The sequence below is a fragment of the Chrysemys picta genome, chromosome 6, assembly GCF_011386835.1.
Source record: "Chrysemys picta bellii isolate R12L10 chromosome 6, ASM1138683v2, whole genome shotgun sequence".
Taxonomy (NCBI): domain Eukaryota; kingdom Metazoa; phylum Chordata; order Testudines; family Emydidae; genus Chrysemys; species Chrysemys picta.
The window spans coordinates 59,397,216-59,422,940 of NC_088796.1; the positions used below are offsets into that span (position 1 = coordinate 59,397,216).

At 39.5% G+C, this 25,725-nt stretch overlaps 1 protein-coding gene across 9 annotated transcripts in view; it reads right to left on the reverse strand.

Annotated features, from left to right (window-relative positions):
* Positions 1–25,725, reverse strand: part of MCTP1 (multiple C2 and transmembrane domain containing 1) — a 473,721-nt gene that overhangs the window by 45,879 nt on the left and 402,117 nt on the right. For all 9 annotated transcript variants that reach the window (XR_010588809.1, XR_010588810.1, XM_008172983.4 and 6 more), the window contains one exon: positions 21,377–21,430. Coding sequence is in view for 7 of the 9 variants with exons in the window: in XM_008172983.4 (XP_008171205.1) it covers positions 21,377–21,430 (54 nt within the window). In the remaining 2 variants the exon portion in view is untranslated. The remainder of the gene's footprint in view (positions 1–21,376; positions 21,431–25,725) is intronic.

Here is a 25,725-nt window from a genome sequence, read left to right on the forward strand (position 1 = left end):
TACTACATTAAAGCACACTAGGGCACGTTACAACGAGATTACTCTAATACAGACTAAATAAGTAATGCATATATTATAGTACATAGAAAAAGAAAGCTACATAAACCTAAAAAAGTGGTTAAAAATTACTCCCCAAAATGAAAAAAATAACCACTGAAAAATAGAAGGCATACATAAGTCCTTGAAAGTACTAATAAAAAGTAACCTGCCTATTATAGTCTGTACTTTATAAACTTGTGCAGTCTTTAGGTATTATCCTCTGAAGCACAATTGTCTTTCCAGGCTTTTGTTAGGATATACTTCTGGATAATATCAACCTAGGGACCTAGTGCCTAGAAGAAATGTATAAAGTATACATGATGACACTAAGAATGTCAAGGTAGAAGTGGTGAGTTTGAATGGCATGTGTCCTTGAGTATGCTCAACAATGAATGAGTAAAAGAGGGCAAAGAAGGATATTACAAGAATATAATTGTAACAATCTTTCCCCTGTTTAGTTTCATCCTTGAGAAAATACACTACCTTTGATTCCCTGGCAACCATTACAAACCTCCTTCTTGTAAATGGCCTCTTGACATTTATCCAAAACTCATCTAAGGCAGGACCTATAATTTAGGCACACATGATGGAAGAGACAGAGATGTTAGAAGTACATGAGGACTTTGATTTTCAGCAGACTAAAGTTCCAAAGATGGCAAGCTTTTATTTCATGATTCTCTTTTGAAAGTGGTTACATTACATTCTCTAGGTATTTTTCAGCTAGGAATCATGAAGACTCATCTCTTCAACCTTCTTTCACCTTGCTGTGAAATTGACAAGAAGTATGGAAACACACAGTCTTTGGAATGGGGAGATGGTAAAAAAGAAAAAAAATATGAGAATCTGTCAAATTTCCAACTCCTGACACTGATTTTTGGAGTGCATTTTGATTAAAAAATAATGGCCAATGCTCTCAAATGGAAGCCTATGTAGATTGTAAATTGGAATACTTGATGGACTGATAAGATCATTTTAATGTATGGTAAATCTAATTTCTAGTGAGCATTTTGTAGGCTTTTAAACAAAACAGATGCATTTTATGTCAGAGTGTATACACAGATGTTATTTTAAATAATATGAGCCATATCATGCTCTGTGCCCCTTGAGTATCCAGAATCTGGAGGTTCCTCAACATTTCATTCCTTTTAACTCCAAATCTATAGAAGCCTCTTTATGGAGCTGTGTGCGGTCCTGGATCTGAACATGGAAAGAAATAGGGTCAAAGGGATTGCCCTGTGGTTGGCCCTGGATATTTAGCCATTTTTTCCTCTTTAAATTTGTTCTGTTCTTTTACTAAGAACAAAAGACAAACATTAATTGTGAGGAAGATTCCCATTTCACTTTTGAAAACTGGTACTATAATTTGTTTTTCTCCAATCATTCGATACCTTCTCAGTTATCCATGACTTTCCAAATGCAAATGTCAGTCGTGCAGTAAGATTCTTAGATAATGCCGTTAATAACCTAAAAGGTATGTCATTCCTAATCATCTTATTTACATATTTTTCAAATTTTCCCTTACATAATCTTTAATAACAAGTCTTTCTTTCTTTTTGCTTACAATTCTATATGGTTTGCATTAAAAACTTTCTTTAAAAGGGTGCCGTGACAGGTTGGACCTCCCTTCTGGGATGCCACCTGATGTACTGGGATTTCACTGAGCCTGCCTGCTCCACTAGCCTGGGCTCCCTCTCCTTGTTTTGCTGAATTAGGCTCTCCAGCCTCTGGCAGCACGCGCACACACACACACACACACACACACACACAGGTAGGGAGCACCAGCTGTAGAATCGCACAGAGTCTGCATGCAGCTCTCTATGAGAAGACCCAGCTAGGAAATTGCCCAGCACTCAAGAGCAGCTCCCCTCCAGAAAGTACACCCAAATTAATATTGTCTTGTGCTGTAGTGAAATCTATACAACGTAAGCTCATAAATTCGCCCCCTCCCTCAAAGTGGAGGAAGATATGCACAACTTCTTGCTCCTGCCCACTTAGAAATTGCACAAACTGAGTTTAATAATAAACAAAAACAAGTTTATTAACTATAAAGGGCAGATTTTAAGTGATTAGAAGGGATAAACAGAACAAGGCAGATTACTAAGCAAATAAAACAAAACATGCATACTAAGTTTAAGATCTTAAAGAGACTGGTTTCAAGAATCAGAGGGATAGCCGTGTTAGTCTGTATCCACAAAAGCAATGAGGAGTCCAGTGGCACCTTAAAGACTAAGAGATTTATTTGGGCATAAGCTTTTGTGGGTAAAAAACCCACTTCTTTAGATGCATACAGTGAAAATTACAGATACAGGCATAAATATATTGACACATGAAGAGAAGGGAGTTACTTTACAAGTGGAGAACCAGTGTTGACAAGGACAATCAGTCAGGGTGGATGTGGTCCACTCCCAATAACTGATGAGGAGGTGTCAGTACCAATTGCTTTTGTAGTGAGCCAGCCACACCCAGTCCCTATTCAAGCCCAAATTAATGGTGTTAAATTTGCAAATGAATTGTAGCTCTGCAGTTTCTCTTTGAAGTCTGTTTTTGAAGTTTTTTTGTTGAAGGATGGCTACTTTTAAATCTGTTATTGAATGTCCAGGGAGATTGAAGTGCTCTCCTACTGGCTTTTGTATGTTACCATTTCTGATGTCTGATTTGTGTCCATTTATTCTTTTATGTAGAGATGTCCGGTTTGGCCAATGTACATGGCAGAGGGGCATTGCTGGCACATGATGGCATATATCACATTAATAGATGTGCAGGTGAACGAGCCCCTGATGGTGTGGCTGATGTGGTTGGGTCCTATGATAGTGTCGCTAGAGTAGATATGGGGATAGAGCAGGCAATAGGGTTTGTTACAGGGATTGGTTCCTGGGTTAGTGTTTCTGTGTTGTGGTGTGTAATTGCTGGTGAGTATTTGCTTCAGATTTGGGGGCTGTCTGTAAGCGCAGACTTGATGCTTGATTAAGATCTTGTAGGGGGTCTCTGTCTGAGGGATTGGAGCAAATGTGGTTGTATCTTAGGGCGTGGCTGTAGACAATGGATCATGTGATCTGTCCTGGATGGAAGCTGGAGGCATGTAGGTAAGTATAGCTGTCAGTAGGTTTCCGGTATGGGGTGGTGTTTATGTGACCATCACTTATTTGCACTGTAGTGTCCAGGAAGTGGATCTCTTGTGTGGACTGGTCCAGGCTGAGGGTGATGGTGGGGTGGTAATTGTTGAAATCCACGTGGAATTCTTCAAGGGCCTCCTTCCTGTGGTTCCATATGATGAAGATGTCATCAATGTAGCGCAAGTAGAGGAGGGGTACTAGGGGACGAGAGCTGAGGAAGTGTTGTTCTATGGGCACCCATAGCAATGCCGCTGACTTGAAGTTGTCCCCAAATCTGAAATGGTTCTGGGTGAGGACAAAGTCACAAAGCTCAGCCACCAGGTGTGCCATGGCCTCATCAGGGATACTGTTCCTGACAGCTTGTAGTCCATCCTTGTGCGGAATATTGGCGTAAAGAGCCATGGTGGCCAGAATGGTGTTTTCAGAAAGATCACCAATGCATTGTAGTTTCCTCAAGAAGTCGGTGGTGTCTCGAAGATAGCTAGGAGTGCTGGTAGCGTAGGGTCTGAGGAGAGAGTCCAAATATCCAGATAATCCTGCTGTAAGGGTGCCAATGCCTGAAATGATGGGGTATCCAGGATTTCCAGGTTTATGGATCTTGGGTAGAGGATAGAATACCCCTGGTTGGGGCTCTAGGTTTCAAGAAGTAATTTCTCACCCTAAATGTTGTTTTATGCAAATTGCAGAGTTTCTGTAGCTTAGTGTTCCAGTTATTTCTCTTTACAGACTAGACTCCTGTCTTATGCCTGGTCTACACTGGGGGTGAGGGGGGAGGGAGGATCGACATAGCGTAGCTGAAGTCGACATATCTTAGTTGACTTACCTCGTGTCCTCACGGCATGGGGTCGACTGCCACCACTCCCCCGTCGACTCTGCTTCCACTTCTCACGGTGGTGGAGTACAGGAGTCGACGGCAGAGCAATCAGGGATTGATTTATCGCATCTACACTAGATGCGATAAATCGATCCCTGATAGATCGATCACTACCTGCCGATCCGGCAGGTAGTGTAGACGTATCCTTAGTCTGGACTCAGTCCTTGCCTTTCCCATCGCTCACTTCCTTTGTCTCTTCAGGTACTTTCAGCAGTCTTTCTTCTTGGGCAGGAAGGCAAAGGAAAAGAGTCCTGCTTGCCTTACTCCCCAGCCTTAAATAAGATTTACATAAGGTAGGAATCTTTTGTTTTCCAGTCTTGACCTTCCCCCCCGCTTTTAGTGGAAAATTACTAGAAATCCAAGATGGTGTTTAGTACCAGGTGACAGGATCACCTGACCTAGTAGTGTTACAGCTAGGGGACGCCTCTCAGGAAGGAGAGAGATTAGTATCTTCACGGTCTTGTTGTTTCTTCCTAATGGCCCATCAAAGCTGATGGCCTGTTGTCTGGTGGGTGTCTCCCAAAATACACACCCAGTTGTAATTGTTACATAGTCAATATTCCTAACTTTAGATACAGAAATGATACATGCATACAAATCACAGTCAGTAAATCATAACCTTTCGATGATACCTTACAAGACCCACCTTGCATAAAATATATCTCAGTTATGCCATATCTATATCATAAGCATATTTCTATAAAGAATATGAGGTGTAATGTCACAGGTGCTCAGACCCAGCTATTTTAAAATAATTAATTTTATGCCTCTCCTCATGTATTACTGGACCTTATTTCTCCTTAGCACTTCCCTTTTCACTGTTATACTTGTTAGAGCCCTTCTTATTCCCCTTAATCCCTTTGGCTAACAAATGCATTCTACTTCTTTGCTGCCCTTATCTTTGCCCGAAAAGCCTTAACTGACTGAGTAATCTTATTTGGTCAAATCCTTTTCCATTTCAGGTTTGTTTTAACCTCAGTTATTTGTGCTCTCTCTTATGAAGTTACACTGACTGACACTTATTTCTCACATTCTTTGTTTTCCAGAGGAATTGTAGACTGCTGTACCTCACTTTGATTTCCAGAAATCTAATATCCTTCATCTGCAATATTTTGTAAATTTCTTAATTTGCTGGACTCAGATAGCTAATTCCTGTTTTTTTCATTTTTCTCTCATTCTGAATCAGTTCTAACAATAAGTAGATCTGGGATGGCTTATTTTCTGATAGAAGTCTCCACAACCTGGTTCATTATCTTCTGCATATTTTAATAATCTTCCGTTTACATTTGCTGCTGTAGTTGTTGTCCAACTGATATCTGGACAGTTGATATTCCCTATAAGTACACCATCTTTCAGATTATAGAATTTTGAGAGCTGGTCTGGGAATTGTTCATTCTCCCTCTATACCTCTCCAGGTGAACTACAGTAAATAACTACAAAAAGAAGAACAGGAGGACTTGTGGCACCTTAGAGACTAACAAATTTATTAGAGCATAAGCTTTCGTGGACTACAGCCCACTTCTTCGGATGCATATAGAATGGAACATATATTGAGGAGATATATATACACACATACAGAGAGCATAAACAGGTGGGAGTTGTCTTACCACCTCTGAGAGGCCAATTAATTAAGAGAAAAAAAACTTTTGAAGTGATAATCAAGCTAGCCGAGTACAGACAGACAGTTAGATAACAAGTGTGAGAATACTTACAAGGGGAAATAGATTCAATGTTTGTAATGGCTCAACCATTCCCAGTCCTTATTCAAACCGGCGTTGATTGTGTCTAGTTTGCATATCAATTCTAGCTCAGCAGTTTCTCGTTGGAGTCTGTTTTTGAAGTTTTTCTGTTGTAATATAGCCACCCGCAGGTCTGTCACTGAATGACCAGACAGGTTAAAGTGTTCTCCCACTGGTTTTTGAGTATTTTGATTCCTGATGTCAGATTTGTGTCCATTAATTCTTTTGCGTAGAGACTGTCCGGTTTGGCCAATGTACATGGCAGAGGGGCATTGCTGGCACATGATGGCATATATCACATTGGTAGATGTGCAGGTGAACGAGCCCCTGATGGTATGGCTGATGTGATTAGGTCCTATGATGATGTCACTGGAATAGATATGTGGACAGAGTTGACATCGGGGTTTGTTACAAGGATAGGTTCCTGGGTTAGTGGTTTTGTTCAGTGATGTGTGGTTGCTGGTGAGTATTTGCTTTAGGTTGGGGGGTTGTCTGTAAGCGAGGACAGGTCTGTCTCCCAAGATCTGTGAGAGTAAAGGATCATCTTTCAGGATAGGTTGTAGATCTCTGATGATGCGCTGGAGAGGTTTTAATTGGGGGCTGAAGGTGACAGCTAGTGGTGTTCTGTTATTTTCTTTGTTGGGCCTGTCTTGTAGGAGGTGACTTCTGGGTACTCGTCTGGCTCTGTCAATCTGTTTTTTCACTTCAGCAGGTGGGTATTGTAGTTTTAAGAATGCTTGATAGAGATCTTGTAGGTGCTTGTCTCTATCCGAGGGATTGGAGCAAATGCGGTTATATCTTAGAGCTTGGCTGTAGACAATGGATCGTGTGGTGTGTCCTGGATGGAAGCTGGAGGCATGTAGGTAAGTGTAGCGGTCAGTAGGTTTCCGGTATAGGGTGGTATTTATGTGACCATCGCTTATTAGCACAGTAGTGTCCAGGAAATGGACCGCTTTTGTGGATTGATCTAGGCTGAGGTTGATGGTGGGATGGAAATTATTGAAATCATGGTGAAATTCCTCAAGGGCTTCTTTTCCATGGGTCCAGATGATGAAGATGTCATCAATGTAGCGCAAGTAGAGTAGGGGCGTTAGGGGACGAGAGCTAAGGAAGCGTTGTTCTAAGTCAGCCATAAAAATGTTGGCATATTGTGGGGCCATGCGGGTACCCATAGCAGTGCCGCTGACTTGAAGGTATATATTGTCCCCAAATGTGAAATAGTTGTGGGTGAGGACAAAATCACAAAGTTCAGCCACCAGGTTAGCTGTGACATTATCAGGGATACTGTTCCTGATAGCTTGTAGTCCATCTTTGTGTGGAATATTGGTGTAGAGGGCTTCTACGTCCATAGTGGCCAGGATGGTGTTTTCTGGAAGATCACCGATGGATTGTAGTTTCCTCAGGAAGTCAGTGGTGTCTCGAAGATAGCTGGGAGTGCTGGTAGCGTAGGGTCTGAGGAGAGAGTCTACATAACCAGACAAGCCTGATGTTAGGGTGCCAATGCCTGAGATGATGGGGCGTCCAGGATATCCAGGTTTATGGATCTTGGGTAGCAAATAGAATACCCCTGGTCGGGGTTCTAGGCATGTGTCTGTACAGATTTGTTCCTGTGCTTTGTCAGGGAGTTTTTTTAGCAGATGGTGTAGTTTCTTTAGGTAATCCTCAGTGGGATCAGAGGATAATGGCCTGTAGAATGTGGTGTTAGAGAGCTGTCTAGCAGCCTCCTGGTCATATTCCAATTTATTCATGATGACGACAGCACCTCCTTTGTCAGCCTTTTTGATTATGATGTCAGGGTTGTTTCTGAGGCTGTAGATGGCGTTGTGTTCTGCATGGCTGAGGTTATGTGGCAAGTGATGTTGCTTTTCCACAATTTCAGCCTTTGCACGTCGACGGAAGCACTCTATGTAGAAATCCAGTCTGTTGTTTCGACCGTCCGGAGGAGTCCACGCAGAATCCTTTTTTTTGTAGTGCTGGTAGGGAGGATTCTGTGGGTTAGTATGCTGTTCAGAGGTATGTTGGAAATATTCTTTGAGTCGGAGACGTCGAAAGTAGGATTCTAGGTCACCGCAGAACTGTATCATATTCATGGGTCTGGAGGGACAAAAGGAGAGGCCCCTAAGAGTATACTCTTAGCCCAGCAGAAGAGTCTGTCCTATCTCGGGGCCTCTCCTTTTGTCCCTCCAGACCCATGAATATGATACAGTTCTGCGGTGACCTAGAATCCTACTTTCGACGTCTCCGACTCAAAGAATATTTCCAACATACCTCTGAACAGCATACTAACCCACAGAATCCTCCCTACCAGCACTACAAAAAAAAGGATTCTGCGTGGACTCCTCCGGACGGTCGAAACAACAGACTGGATTTCTACATAGAGTGCTTCCGTCGACGTGCAAAGGCTGAAATTGTGGAAAAGCAACATCACTTGCCACATAACCTCAGCCATGCAGAACACAACGCCATCTACAGCCTCAGAAACAACCCTGACATCATAATCAAAAAGGCTGACAAAGGAGGTGCTGTCGTCATCATGAATAAATTGGAATATGACCAGGAGGCTGCTAGACAGCTCTCTAACACCACATTCTACAGGCCATTATCCTCTGATCCCACTGAGGATTACCTAAAGAAACTACACCATCTGCTAAAAAAACTCCCTGACAAAGCACAGGAACAAATCTGTACAGACACATGCCTAGAACCCCGACCAGGGGTATTCTATTTGCTACCCAAGATCCATAAACCTGGATATCCTGGACGCCCCATCATCTCAGGCATTGGCACCCTAACATCAGGCTTGTCTGGTTATGTAGACTCTCTCCTCAGACCCTACGCTACCAGCACTCCCAGCTATCTTCGAGACACCACTGACTTCCTGAGGAAACTACAATCCATCGGTGATCTTCCAGAAAACACCATCCTGGCCACTATGGACGTAGAAGCCCTCTACACCAATATTCCACACAAAGATGGACTACAAGCTATCAGGAACAGTATCCCTGATAATGTCACAGCTAACCTGGTGGCTGAACTTTGTGATTTTGTCCTCACCCACAACTATTTCACATTTGGGGACAATATATACCTTCAAGTCAGCGGCACTGCTATGGGTACCCGCATGGCCCCACAATATGCCAACATTTTTATGGCTGACTTAGAACAACGCTTCCTTAGCTCTCGTCCCCTAACGCCCCTACTCTACTTGCGCTACATTGATGACATCTTCATCATCTGGACCCATGGAAAAGAAGCCCTTGAGGAATTTCACCATGATTTCAATAATTTCCATCCCACCATCAACCTCAGCCTAGATCAATCCACAAAAGCGGTCCATTTCCTGGACACTACTGTGCTAATAAGCGATGGTCACATAAATACCACCCTATACCGGAAACCTACTGACCGCTACACTTACCTACATGCCTCCAGCTTCCATCCAGGACACACCACACGATCCATTGTCTACAGCCAAGCTCTAAGATATAACCGCATTTGCTCCAATCCCTCGGATAGAGACAAGCACCTACAAGATCTCTATCAAGCATTCTTAAAACTACAATACCCACCTGCTGAAGTGAAAAAACAGATTGACAGAGCCAGACGAGTACCCAGAAGTCACCTCCTACAAGACAGGCCCAACAAAGAAAATAACAGAACACCACTAGCTGTCACCTTCAGCCCCCAATTAAAACCTCTCCAGCGCATCATCAGAGATCTACAACCTATCCTGAAAGATGATCCTTTACTCTCACAGATCTTGGGAGACAGACCTGTCCTCGCTTACAGACAACCCCCCAACCTAAAGCAAATACTCACCAGCAACCACACATCACTGAACAAAACCACTAACCCAGGAACCTATCCTTGTAACAAACCCCGATGTCAACTCTGTCCACATATCTATTCCAGTGACATCATCATAGGACCTAATCACATCAGCCATACCATCAGGGGCTCGTTCACCTGCACATCTACCAATGTGATATATGCCATCATGTGCCAGCAATGCCCCTCTGCCATGTACATTGGCCAAACCGGACAGTCTCTACGCAAAAGAATTAATGGACACAAATCTGACATCAGGAATCAAAATACTCAAAAACCAGTGGGAGAACACTTTAACCTGTCTGGTCATTCAGTGACAGACCTGCGGGTGGCTATATTACAACAGAAAAACTTCAAAAACAGACTCCAACGAGAAACTGCTGAGCTAGAATTGATATGCAAACTAGACACAATCAACGCCGGTTTGAATAAGGACTGGGAATGGTTGAGCCATTACAAACATTGAATCTATTTCCCCTTGTAAGTATTCTCACACTTGTTATCTAACTGTCTGTCTGTACTCGGCTAGCTTGATTATCACTTCAAAAGTTTTTTTTCTCTTAATTAATTGGCCTCTCAGAGGTGGTAAGACAACTCCCACCTGTTTATGCTCTCTGTATGTGTGTATATATATCTCCTCAATATATGTTCCATTCTATATGCATCCGAAGAAGTGGGCTGTAGTCCACGAAAGCTTATGCTCTAATAAATTTGTTAGTCTCTAAGGTGCCACAAGTCCTCCTGTTCTTCTTTTTGCGGATACAGACTAACACGGCTGCTATTCTGAAACCTTTCAGTAAATAACTAGTGTCATTTTCTCCTTTGTTTTCTTACTTTCCTAAATAATTTCTTCACTATACTACTTTTCAAATTGTCATTTCCAAGAGCTATTAATAATTTTGGCATATGACACCACTCTTTGTCTTTTTATTTATTAGAGACTGGAATTATGCCTACCCACTATATGGGGTAGAAAGGGTGAAGAATGAGAGGGGAATGGCCTCTTTTGCTCTCAATCTTGTGCATCCACATACTGGCTTCGCACAACTTGGCCCTATTCTTCTTGTATTCATGTACAGGCTTTTGAATGGAATTATGAGAACAAAACATATTAGTACTGTATGTTATATAGTAATATTTAATGTTAAAATGAGAACAAAGGAAAAAAGTCCAAAGGGAGGAACCTTCATAATACATACACACACACATACACATATACACACACACACACATATATATATATATATATACACATATACATATACACATACACGTATACACATATATACATACACACACACACACACGCACCACCTGTTTCTGTATGAGTAATGTTTCATATAGGTTTAAGAGGACAGTATTAAAATTTCACTGATATTCATCAAAATTCAAAGGAAGCATTATCTACTATTCTAGTCAAAGTATCTGAAGAGTAAGCATCACATCCTGCATTCTTTATGGGAGCAAATATCTTATTGAATTCAATAGGAGTTTTGCTAGAAGGAGGACTGCAGGATTTGGCCCTCTGTGCCTGGTGGGGCAGAGGGAGAGAGAAAGATAGAACAAGAAATGAAGCTTATTTCAGTCTTCCGAATTAGTAAACATGTATTGGATGGGAAAAAAAAAATCAGAATTCAGTGCAGAAAACTCCAGTATTCAAAAATTACTTTTTCATGCTTAAGAAGAGTTACAATGATCTGATATGGTTACACAGAACATACATCATACTTTGTTCCAAAGTCTAAGGAAAGTCCTGGACAATCAGGTTAATCTGATTACCATTTTTACTGTCCCCTGAATTTTAATCATGGCATGATTTTAGTAACCAAAATTTCATAAATCACTAATGTTAGAGATTAAGGGCTAGATCCTTGGCTACAGCCAAGATTCACTCAAGACAGCCGAAGCTGGCCAGATAGAAGGAGGTCTGGCCGTAGTTTAAGTTAATGACTGTGGTCAAGAAGAAATTGACTGGATAGTTCTAAGGGCTGTCCTTAAGCTCACAGGATGGTAGGACAACTGCTCCAACATGCCATCCTGGTCTTTTGGAGCCAAAGAGCTTGGGGTTTCTGCTGGTCTCAGTTAAGGAGGCGAGACACAGAATCCTGCAAGATGTCTTCTGAAAAATGAACTTACAAATAATTAATTTATCCATTTTGGTTCTGAAGATATAAAAATTTAAGAATTATTATTAGTAGTATTTGCCTGAGACTGTTCATGCCCATAATGGTCTATTGAGTAAATTCCTAATTAGGCCCTTTCAAAAAGCACTTTAAACCTGCTTGAAAATTATAGTTTTTACTGAGGCATTGCAGTACCTCTCCTTAGCTCACAGATTATTGATCAGCAAGTCTATCAGGGTCTATCATCTCAATGCAGCTGCCATTCATACGGTCTGAGTCTATGTTCTAAAAATTCTTATGAAATGTCATTAGGGAAAAAAGCCTCACTTCAGAACAGTTATAGGAAATAATTCCATATTTATGGACTAAACCTACAAAATTCAGAACAACATAACAGTTTTCAAGATAGGAGAACATACGTTGTTCTAAAACAGATATATTTCTTTTCTTCCCCTCCTCCTTCTTTTATAAATTAAAAACAGTGTAAAAAATATCTTCAAAATTTTATTTAAAGGAACCTAATTCTTGGGCTAATATCCTATGTGCTACATTTCAATTCAGGGCAAATTTTCATAGCTGAATTATTAGATTTAAGAAAACCCTTGTTTTTACTATAAGTGATCACACAATACAGCTATTACTATGCAAACCACGCCACTATCAAAATGCATGGGTGTATGTTAAACTTGGGGAAATAGCTGACTGAGCTATTTCCTATATGCTGTATGTTGATCTAAAGTATACAAATGTGATTTGTTTACTGAGAAGGGACAGCACAACAGTGCTGGAACTCCACAGAATCAACTCCACGACATTTTTATGTCATTATATATGTTAGACTATCCCAAAAAATTAAATAATACAGCCACAAGCCAGAGAAGGAAGTGTCCCCTGGGACTGCCATCTCTCTTCTCATACGGTTACCATTATTTAAAGTTTTAATCAAGAAATATTTCAAGGTCAACAAAGAACATGCCTGCACTTAATTTCGAGTGACAGCTAATATGGTGCACTAAAGGCGTAACAGAATACATGTGGTAGTCACATATAGCAAAGTTAAAAGGATTACAACATTCATAAGAAATCCTATGTCTAAAATACTTAAAAAGCATATTTGCTGAATAGCTCATGTTAAATTATTTTAATTGGCTGCAAGGCGGCTTCAATATTACTGATGCAGTTTTGACTTTTTCAGATTATTAGAGAAAAATAAAAGTGAATCATTTTTAGATATAGTAACATCAGCTTCCAAATAGATTTTTTCTCATAACTTCATGTTACTTAGAGGCCATTACATATCTGTTAGAATTACTTTTATATAAACGGATTATATAAATTTTGTTTTTTTCAAACACATTAGTCTTTTGAACAACAATAGTTCACTAATGTAAAATGTTCCTCCCCTCATCCCAGACTTTATTACCTAACGACTTGAACAAACTAAAAAAGAAAAGGGGGAAAATAAATATTTAAGCTTTGTTTCTTTAACAGCCATTTTACTGATGTTGTTTTTGAAAGTATGAAAATAATCCAGTTACATTCTTTAGCTTGATTACTTACAAATAACTTATCTGTAAGTCAAGTAAATCTGTCAGTTGTGTAAGTTTATTTTTCCGTGTGCTATCTAGAGATAAGCAGGTCTGTAATATTAGATTTCCACTGACACAATTGTGCATGAATTCTGATCTGATTTGGTATTACATGGTGCAAAAGGTGACACATTTTCTCTAATATAGCCCATTCGAAAAGGAAAGAAATTGCCAATGTATGAAATCTGAGGCATCTGATTCAAAGACTGGGGGACTTTGAGGTCAACTCAATGGAAAAGTAACTTGTTCGACTACCCCAGGCACTAAACGCTGTGACAAGCAAACCTAATACCCATGGTAGTTACTCAGTTAAACAATCAATAAAAACATTACATTATCAGACTGCTGCAGCTGTATGTTAGCCTATCATATTACCTTGTCTGTTCCCAAAATGCTCAAACATGCATTTACTGATCATTCAGATAACAGTTACCACCCCAATGCCTGGGTTGCACCTAATATTTTAAAAAAGAGTGCTGTAAGGAAATTAGTGAGCATTTATATGTTTTTCCATATACTGTAACATGATGAATTCTAATTTTAAAGTTATATAAATGTACGTGTATATATAGGAAGATCAGGGGAATGGATATCTATTGTGCACAACTATGGAACCATTATTCTTTAAAGAATTTAGCCTTCAGTTTCATTCAGTGGTGGATTAATGATTTTGCCGCCCTTAGACTTTGAAATAATTGCCGCCCCTGGCCCCATATGAACTTGTTTTAGTTCTTTTACAAATCCATTTGAACTAAAATGAATCTAAATATCATTAAAATAATTGAACATTTACAAGTTTTATTATAAATAAAATTACAAGTACAGCGGACCCTCGCTTGAATGTGCGGCTGTATACCGCAATTTCGCTTATAGCGCGGGACCGCACTTGGATCCAAAACTGAGAACTGCTTAATTTCTTCCTTCTGGTCATATTATTAATGTTTAGGATTCTCGCGAGTATGTTTACTAAATGGCATCACGCCATCATTGGGGGTTTCAATATGTGCTATGATTGGTAGAATCGCAGCATCACTGATGCCATGATTACAAAAATGCCGCTATTATAAATTTGCCACCCCTGCAAATTTGCCAGCCTAGGTGATAATACACCACTGGTTTCATTGGTTTGGACTGTGAATACTGGGGAACTAGGATGTTAAAAATGTTTTGTGTGTATCAGATGTTAAATGACACCAAAATGACAAACAGAAAATCCATAAAAAATTAGCAATTAAGAGCCATATCACCTCCTTTGCCACTGGAGACTGGGCTCCATGGAGTAGGAGAGGGATGGACCTAGGATTTGGCTCCTCTTGGCAGCACTGTACCCCCTCCAACTCTGCGCTTTAACATGCTTCTCCCCTCCCTTATGTGGAACACATAGACCTGGGGGTGAAAGCTGGTTATGTGGGGCAGAGGTTGTTGAAACCTGGAAGCCTGGAAACATGGCTTCTAAAGAAGGCACAAGGTCTCCAGACATCACAGGTGATGTGTCAGGTTTAGAAGCTGTAACTTCTGCTGGGGTGGCTGGAGCAAACCACCCCTCCTCCTTTATGAAGAAAACTATAAATGCAGTCTCATGCAGTTTCCTAGGCACTGCACTCTGTAATGGATTATAGGGCTCTTACAGTTACATATATATCCATACAATGAAAAGGAAGTAGTCTAGAGCTGATTACATGTACTATTTATTTAGGAACTCCATTCATGACAAATTTGGCTCTCTGCTTGCTAATCCGTGGAAGCTCAGCAGCTCCTGAGGCTGCTCTCTATTGCGGGGAGTTCTGTCCTCATGGAGACAGCTATACAATGCTAAATTTGTCTTTTCAAACCACATTAGTCTCTAGGTGATTTTTCACTTATGTTCTTTTGTTTTATTTTGTCAGGATTGTATCTTGTTTAGCTGATCTCTCCAACTACTTCTTTGCATGTAAAACAGCTAGTAACAACTGTCTTTGGGGGGCCCCCAAAGACCTGGTACACTCCCCACCCCATCATAGTCCCCCAAAGTTGTGCCTCAGTTTTACAATGTCTCTGATTTGTCATAGAATTAGATAAAAGGTTATTGTATGCTCTGGGCCTGTATTTGAAAATCACTTTTTTCTGGGTGCTCAGCTCAGAAGATTCCATCCAAGTTGGATATATCAGGCTGAATCCACCACTGTGCCAAATAAGCTCTGGGAAAGGCTAAGGTGGGGAACCATAAAAGAGCTTAAGTAGAGATTTAGATGTCTGTCTAACTTTATGTCAAAATGTTCAAACTTTGGTGTTTATGTGACTTACCTGAAGCTACCCAGGAGGTATGCGGCAGGGGCTGGAATAGAACCCAGATCTCCAGACTCTCATTCCTGTGCTTCAACCTAAACACAGTCTCAAAAGTTTCTCTGAGAGTCAGAAATGGCTCTTCCCATTGGTTTCTAAAATGCCACAATGAATGAATGCCCTCTTTGTAATTTAGGAGTCAAACAATTATTAGACCTACATTCACATTAAGGTCCCAAGGATGAGGCAAATAAATATTTCTCTTCTTTTGAGTCACAAAAGGGGTACTAGAGGCACATCGCTTATACCCCTTTCCATGAGTAGTTAGTTCAAAAATAAATCCTTCCCTAGACAAAAAGGAATTTCAATCTGCTTAGTTATCATAGGAAATAATATTAAAAATTAAAAAATTTGCAGGGGTAAAATTATGTCACGTTTTGTAACAGCATAATTTAGAGATGGTCTTCATTTGATGTAATAGCTTATTGAATTATACTTAGATTACTTAATAAATGAAGAATATTACCCATATTATATTAGTCACAGGTGAAAAAACTACATATATGAATGAGTGTAATCCATTCAATAGTTTATGGACCCAAAGTCCCCCAGAGACTATCACACATGCACATGATATCCCTGAGGGTTGAACTTTCCATCTGGATCCGAGTTATCCGTATGTAGTCAGCGGGCCACCTGATGTAACTCCAGAGTCACTCCCAATTACTTCAATGGAGTTACTCCAGAATTATACCGGTATAACTGAGATCAGAATCTGGCTCCCTAGTGACTAACCATCTGAGGTGGCTTTTCTCAGTTGTTGTTCCCACAAAGAATATATTGTGTTTATGAAATATGTCCAGGATACACTAATACCAGAGGGGGCACCAATACCAGACAGAAGCATGGGTGAAATTTGGTTTTTTGGGAGGTGCTCATGCAAAGCTCCACATGCCTTGTGGTAGTTCTGGGGACTGGGGAGAGAAAGGACACATGGAGTGGGGTGCCAGGGAGACAACTCCAGGATTGTGGTTCAGTGTGGATGCAGTGGCCACAAAACCCCTGCACAGGGGCCAGGGAAGGACATCAGTTGCTATTCCAGCCTATAGGCTGAAGCAGCAGAGGCAAAGGGACCCTGGCTTTGCCATACCTGGACCCTTTGTTAGAGGTAGTGGCTTTCATCATACCTTCCCCTATGTAGGAAAACTATATAAAGCCCATTTACTTGCCCAATTTATGGTGATTTTTTGAATATCACCCTAGATGAATAATTGGCATACAGTGATAAAAAGTTTCACTTTTATTCTAGCCACATATTTATTTCAGATTATTCAATCACATATATTAAATAAATGTATGTGTCCTAACTAACTTTTCAGAGGACAGCAATATCAGCTACAATTTTGGTTAGAGGCTCAAACACTCAATATGCTCAAACGCATATATTGTTACTTGTTTAGGTGGTATACATGTACAGAATCTAAGATCAGAATCAAACCGTAAGTGTGTCTGAAGATTTTTCCATTCAGTTTTTAAAAAATCCCCTTTCCATCTCCTCCCCTATTTTTTTTTACCTGTTTTCCTACAAAGCATTTATTTTTGATAGAAAATAACTGCCATTTTGACAGATGAGAATCTTTTTTTTTATATCATATCACAGTTATCTCCCTTCCCCACCCCCCATGCTTCTGAGGCAGGTTACAAACATGTTTGGGCTTGAAAACAAAGTTGGTATGTCCAGGCAGCTATGATTAAAAGCTTAAAAATATATTTTAACCCAACTATGCTTCATTATAATAGTATCAAGTTATCTCCATACATGATACCATTGACTTAGAACTACAGAGATTTTTCCAAACAAAGTACAAATGGTTAGAGAAAGAAGCTGAAGGTGCAAATGACCTGAATATTTTAATAAAGCTTTTTAACTAATACAGTTAAAATCCAGAGTTCACATATTTTTTTCTCTTACAAATCTGAACTATTACTACTATTTGGGGGTGTGATTCTGCACAGTGCTGCATGCCTCCCACAAAATGCTGAGCTAGATGCTCATCACCTCACCCATCAGTCCCTGTGACTGCCTGGACCTTGTTAAAAGCATAAGAAGCTATATGGAAAGCATGCCTAAAAACTTCTTAAACCACAGAAAGAAATCTTAACTTCATTACTTAGATGACTAAGTTATGCACATAAACCACTATATTATTATTACATAACACTGTAAAAAGCCATTTTATGGTTTGTTGATAACTTGACTTCAAGTAATTTAACTAACCCTTGTTTGCAAAGATACTGTATTAACCACAGAGTCAGAGTTTGGAACAGGGTAAAAAAAATAAGATCAAACTGTAAATTTGTGGTTGGCACAGGTTTGTTGAAAAGTACAGAATATATGGAATGCAGAATGCAGTGTTATCTTTTTGAAACATGAGTATTAAATTTATGACAAATGTCTGAACCAAACAGTAAACTGCAACAGCATTTCAGTTCTTAAAAGCACATTAGTAAGTAATACTATTAAGAAAGTGGTGACCCACTGTTGAACAGTAGATTGTAACTGATATAACATTAAGTATATTTGCCATTTTTAAGTATTAATCATATTTCAATTGAAAACAAATGTTAATGTCCTCTAGTTAAAAGAGTGTTAGGCATCACACGACCTTAAATCTTTAATCTTGCCTGTCTGATTATTTGTACTGCAAGGTGAAATAAAAATGTAAAATGGTAAATCTGGAACAAAACCAAAATAAGGTTTGAGGAAACAAGCAACAACCTAATTACAACTGTACCTTGCCAACCTTAATTAAACTCCACACAGGTACTAAAGGTCATTATTAATAAAAAGATTTTACAAACTATTATTTTAGCTAATTATAAACATTTGGATAGTTATCAGTCTCAATTTATCACTTCTGTGATTCTGCAATTTATATAGGGATGTCAAAAACAGCCCTCCACCACACATCCAATAACCTATTTTAGTGTGTGCCCACACGGACCTCATCAAGTAGCCAATGAGTTGCCCTTTCATTGTGAGTAAGTGACTAATATCTATGCTGGCTCTAAAGAAAGGCACTTTTCATAATCGCACAACAATCTGCTAAATGAAAACATATGGATAGGCTTAGGCAAAGCCTGCCAGGGGTCTTTATTGAATGGAAAACAGGTGCTTTATTATTGTGCCATGTAATACCCCATTTACCCCCAAGTCCAAAGGTTACAGGACTAATAGCTGCCTTGTGGTAATCAGGGAAAGCAAAGACACTGGCCATGGTTAAACATCTGGGACATATTTTACATACTTGCAACATATGCTTCAGGTTCAATTAAAGTGAGGCTTTGGCACATTTATTAATCTTTTTACTTTTATCCTATAAGAGGACCCATTGACCTGACTTTACTATTATACCGTATGAGAAAACAGAAGTAATGACAGCTGGAGGTCAGTACCTGCCAGTACTGCAAAATGTGCATTTGTTTTCTCACCAAATTTCATTATGCACAAAACTTTAAGATTAGGAATCTATGAATTTTAAAAAGGAGTATAACACTGTGCTCCTTCAATTCAGACACACCAATATTAAAAATCTTCATCATCAGTAAACAGTACATGATACAACTTAAAGGAGGAAACTGGCAAAAAAAAGCTTTTTGTTATCTGATTTATAGTTTAGTGTCTGAAATAAAATGTCCATTCTAAGAATAACTGTGTACACTGTACAGTACAAGCATTTTTTTAAAATAAAAAATGTGTGTCATTTTCTTTTCCATTCACGATGTGATTTTCATGATAGCATACTGAATTACAAGAGCTCAAATAAAACTTATATATTAATGAAACTAATGAAATTAAAGACTTTGAATTTATAGAAATCAACCTACATACCTTTCATATAAGAAACGCACTGCTCTTAGGCATTAAATAAAGACTACCACTGAATTCACACAGTAATTTAAGCACTCACCTTCAGTCAATGCTGGTAACTATATCTGTAAGTGTGTTAGAACCCTGGTGTCAGTTTCAGACAGCTAAACACTAGATTACAATTGATACAGCTCTAGAGATTTGATGTTATTTCTAACCTGGTATGTTCTGTTTGGCATCTACTTTAGTTAGCCTGTAAAGGGCTTTTTTAAAAAGGGTTATCGTTTGTTTAATAACTCAACCTCCCCCTCCCCCAACTAAATGGTAAATAGACTGACGAACTACAATTATTAAATTACTGTACTTTGCGAACCGATCAGAGTTACTAACATTTCCAGGAATATGTATACTGTACTACTGGGATGAAGCTCTTATAGTTGCTTTAATAATAAAGCAGCAACAAGCAGAGGAAAATGGCCATAAATGGATGGCAGATCAGTGTTTATCAGAAGAGAAATGATGATTCAGAGCTTGCATGTTGAGTTAAAATACAAGCTCTCTACACCTACATGATTGACCTTTGCAATAAATCATGTTTTATTGCCAGAAGTGTATGCTCATATCATTTAGTGCTAAAAACTAGCACATATGTGTTTTGTAAAAAGGAGAATGTTATTACAATGCTTGATTATTCCAAAATGATGTAGCTAACGATTTAAACGATGTACAGAAGAATTTCACATATCATCTTTCTGTCAATTCTAAAATGTTTGAACTAGCAATAGAATGAGGGAAATACTCTTTTTTTTATCCTCTCTCAAATCTTGTGTTAGCTAACAGAAAAATAATCATTCAGGGGATTAACTAATCACAGTGAATTTTCTGACATTTCAAATACTTGCTGCCAGCATACGAATTCTTACAGTGGTATATAACTGTACATCTCTACTAGAAACAAAGGTCAAGGGCATAAATTAAGATACACTGTTTTTCTCCTCTCTTAAAAAAAAGAATTCATTGCTCTATTATAACAAAACTAGGGAGAACATTTGTGAAGGTCAAAATTGTCCATATTTAATTCAAAGTTGTTTTAAAATAATCTGTATTTTTTCTCTTTCATGTCTCATTTTTTGGTATGCAAATCCCACAGACAACAACAAGGCTGTTTTCACTGCACTTGTCTCTCCATCACTCCATTGCTTCAGTGGTGCGAGGTCATTCTAATTTCCTCCCTCTGGTTTTTCCCTCTCCCCAGGGGACAACCAATCCAAGCAGTCCCATAGCTTGGCTCAATAAGATGTGGAAACGAGCTGTTATTTACTGTGGTTGCAATCCTCAACTCAACCAGCAGCCCAGGAATTGAACCACGTATTCTCAAAAGCTGAAAGATCCGCAACAGTCTCCTAGCTTGCTGGGCCACAATGCCAGCTCCAAATCAAGTAGACGTCTATGAGAATTGTGATTCTTTAAATATCATACAGAGTGCAGAATATACCAGCCATTCTTCTACCAAGTAATTCACTGAAAATTACAGATGGCAATATCCCATTTTCAACCAGTGTGGAGTTACTATTTTTACACCATTTTCCCCCCTAAAGTACAGCCCTATTTATAAGACCCAAGACAGGACAAATGTTTGTCCTTCAGAAACAGTTGTCACTGCAGTTATCTTCACAAGAGCTATCAAGTTCCAGACAAGCTGAATTATTTTTGTTCCTGGCAGAAAAATATTTGACCCAGCTCTGGACAAAAAAAGAAGAGGATTTATAGTCCTCTATCCCTTCCTACAACGTACAGTAGCATTGTTAGGATGATAAACAGCTCTGTCCAATTTTCTGGACTAAAACACTTCAACTCCTTTTTTAACTGTCTGTAAAAACAGTGTCATGTCTAAATTCTCCCATCCCCAGGTACCCAAGTGCTAGGAAAGATAATTACCTTGTCATCTCTGTCATCCTCTTCTTCCTCGTCCTCTAGCATGTCCTCCACTACCTACAGACAGAAACAGTAGTAGTTGTCATAATTTAAAAAGGAAGAGTTTTGTTCTGTCAATAGTAAACCTTTTGTAGATGAAAACTTTATTAACATTTGAAATAAATGCACAGAAGGAAAATGTACGACTAGAAAATCATTTGATCTAGAGATTCAAATTTAAGAAGTGTTATAACTTTAATTGACCTACATTAGGGAATAAGACACTGAAAACCTCTACCTGTATAAAATGCTATCTTGACAATTTAAGTATTTAAAAGGTAATTCAAAATTCACTCTAGGATATTTTTAACTAAGGAATCCTTTTTACCAGCTCTAGTGGTGGCTATGAAATACAGTTCAAGTGCTTACTTTGGATTTACAGCTAACCTGAGAAACATACAACCTTTTGAACTTAATTTACATTGCTCATCAGGAGGGTTAAGAAGCGTTCAATCCCAAGAATAAATTCATGCTAACTTGCTTCTTTATGGCAATGGCCCACCGCAGTGACCCAGGGTGCATGCTGTATTATCATCAGCATAGCATTTCCTAATAGTGATTCTGAACTATTAGTATATCTAATATACTGCACATGCATCTCTCTCTCGTTATGTGTAACTGTACTACATGTGTGCCCGAATCTGTCCATTTAAATAGATGGTGGACAGGTAGATTGATATGTGAGCGAAAGAGAGGATTCCTACCACTTAAGGTTTTATGTGTTCAAGGCACTGTACCTCACATTAATAATTAATCTTCATTGTATGGTTGTGAGATAAATAAATATTATACTCATTTTACACACCGAGAGAGAGAGTGTGACTTTCCCCAGGCACTTGGAGAGTTAATGGCAGAACCAGACTTAGACCTCAGAAATTCCTGCCTAATAACCCCATGATCAAACATCCAAACTATGGGCCAAATTCTCTGCTGGTGTAAATGGAAGTAGAGTTGTACCTCTTTATACCAAAAGATAATCTCTATATCTGTACATACACAAAAGTCAAGACAGAGCTGTAGATACAAAAGGTGAAAATTCTGGTCTATTTTACATTGAGTTATAAACTAAAATCATAGCATACATCATTACAGAGGAAGAAGTTAAACCATAATTCTATATTATAAAGTATAATGACAAAAGAGGATGTCACATTAGAAACTTAAGGAACATATTCTTTGCTCTGCAGGAGGACACAGATATTCCCATCAGCCCTAAAGAAAACTACATATGTTCGCTCACCAGAGTTTCAGTTGCTACAGTATATTGAAGCAAGATTCCAATTTTGACCTGCAGTGCTGCAGAGGTACAAAGCAGCCTCTAACACAGACTAAAAGCTAGCCCTTAATTTGCATGTTAAGTATATAAAGCATATTAAAAGCAGGAAGTGATGTAAACTGTTGTCCAAGACATGAAATTTACAAGAGGATACTATATTTTCAGTCAATAAATTACCACTAAAATAATAATGTAGAGACAAATAAGTAAGTTCCTGCCCTAAGAATTTAATAATGTAAAGACCAGATGGTGACCATATCCTGAGTGGGTACAGACTGTGAAAAGAAGGCACAAGAAGCCTTCTACCCTTTCAGTTCCCCGTGCAGCGGCAAGACAAAACTGCAATCTCACACATCTGCAAACACCTCTTGCAGTGAGTAGGCTGGCCATGAAAGGGAACTCACTCTGCACCTTCTCAGGGGGTGTAGCAGTGAGTGAGCTTCCCCTTTATATCAAGGATCTCTGATAGCGAGCATGCCTAAAGGAGGCATAGTGCCTATTGGAGATTCCAACTGCAACCAGACATAGCCACCCCACCCCCACTCAATGCCTTAAAGCACAAGAACGCTCTAAATTTGTCACATGTGCCATTTAAAATAATATGTTTAGACTATTTCTTTTTGAATCTTACTCCAAAGAGCCAGCAATAATTGACTGGATAAACTATTTATGGCTTAGTGTGAATAGTGATCCTGAATTAGTGCAGAGGGATGTGCTAGACGACCTAAAAAGTTCTTTCTTTTCCAGTTGTCTACAATATAAATACTAATGTACCTGCAAGATGTTCTATCCAGAGACCTAAAAGTACATTAGTTTGAGTTCTGAGACATGCTATATTAAGTCCTTGACCAGTACCAAAACAAACACTGCTAATCCAAGGGATAAGCGATTGATCCAGTGACTGATATCTTATGAACCACCAGGGTAGAAATGAATGTGGTATGACACTGGACGGCCGAGATCCACAGTCTCGCTGTGGTATGTAGTATTTACTTTTAGATACTGTAGATCACAAAAAAATGGACCATGGACACATATCATTCTGGCCTGATCTGAGCGACCACTATCTTGTGAAGCTCTGGACCTAGAAACAGTGTTTTATGCCACTAGAAGCAGCAGGGAATCCAAGTTTTCAGATTATATAAAGTATTAAACTAACCCTAGTAGTTTGTGAGATATTACTAAAACAATATGTAAACTCATGCAGTGCTTTCTACCTATAGATCTCAAATCACTTAACAAAGGAAGGTAAATATCATTATCCTGATAGGGAAATTGAGGCATAAAGAGGTCAAACAACGTACCCTAGGTCATACTACAAGTAGGGTGTCGAGACACCAAGTGTGAAAAGTCGGGACGGGGGTGGGAGGTAATAGGAGCCTATATAAGAAAAAGACCCAAAAATCAGGACTGTCCCTATAAAATCGGGACATCTGGTCACCCTAACTACAAGTCCTTGGCAGAGCTGGGAACAGAATCCAGGTAGCTAGAGTATCAGGCCAGAAATGAAAGTTTGGGCACAGAGGGATTGCAGAAGCCCTATATTATATGTATGAAAATTTCATTTAAAATGTAAAGTTGCAATACAAGATGACAAAAGTAAGAAAATTAATTTGCATTCCTGGGGAAAAACCACCAAACACCTTACCCTGGGGGGAAGAAAAACAAAAACAAAAAAGCCGCTAAGGACAAAGTGTCAGCCTCAACTCTGAATTGTAGCTATTTACTGGTTCTTACTGTAACTTTAAACATTATTTAATCTATGGAGGGATTTTTGTGATTAATTCCCTCAAAAAAAAAAATCAAATCCATCCTCTGAAACAAATGCTTCTTATCTAAGTTAATTGCTTAAATGTGTTTAAAAGCATTTATAGAACCCTTGTTACCCCTTACTACTTGTAAGACCAGAAAGGTTCCTTTGGAGATAAATGTGAGAATGGCCATTAAGGATGAGGTTTATCCCACCCTGAACAAAGCCCAAACAGAGCTGTAACACAGTCTTAGTGCAGGAACTTTACAGGTGTTGGGAGTGGTCAGTACTCAGTGCTGTAACACAGTCCCTCCATGGCCTCTATTTCATTTGATGGGCCATTCCCCCAAAACCTCTCAGAAGTTTCAGCACAGAACTTGCAACCCAGTAAGGAATGGGGGTGGGAGGAAGGGGGGGGGGTGCACGCAACGTGGCTTTCAGACACCTTTGTTCCTTCATGCTTCTGTACTGGGGTTGGACAGACCCCCACTGTAACAGACACATTTTCAGTGTTATCTAAGTTACAGCAGCCTCCATAGAGTTGCTCTATGGGCTACAGTTTTGCATACTGTGGCCCTGCTCCTGGAACATCCCCTACACCAGGGCTTAAGAGAGGGTGTGCAAGAGGCAGTCTTTCTTCACTACCTGCACTAGGAGAATCCTCCTTTGGGCAGTTATGGGGATTTTAGGGCCCCTTTACACCACACTGTGGCTCTTTGACACAGCACAGAGGAGGTTGAGCTGGGGGTGAGAATTTCCTTTTTCCTTTTTCAGTCTTTGGTCTCATAAGTTTAGCTCCTGTGGCTCACAATGAGGGCACTGACCACAGTGGCCCCAAACAGGCAGGTGTGGAGAACAGTCCCTGAGGAATGATGTGTGACCATTTCAGTTGCATCCCTCTATCCTCCTACATCCCCACCATGGGTCTTGGTGTGGAGGGCCTTGCCTGGGACCTCTACACCTTGATGAATTTCACCCCAAGGGCTAAGTTCTGAAAAATGGAGCTAAGCCACTCCCGTTACACCTACTTTTTTCCTTAGGGACGGCTACATGCAAAGTTCCACCAGCGTAACTAAAAATATGATATATATATTCAGTTTAATTAAACCAGGGCCCAAGATTGCATGGACTGTAAACTTCTACAAATCAGGGTTTACAATGGAAATGCTGACACCACCTTAGCTGGCTCATTGCAAATAATGACACTCTGTTTAAATCACAAACACTCTTATTCTAAATAATAAGGATAATAATATTTCACACCTGTACTGTGATTTTCATCCAAGG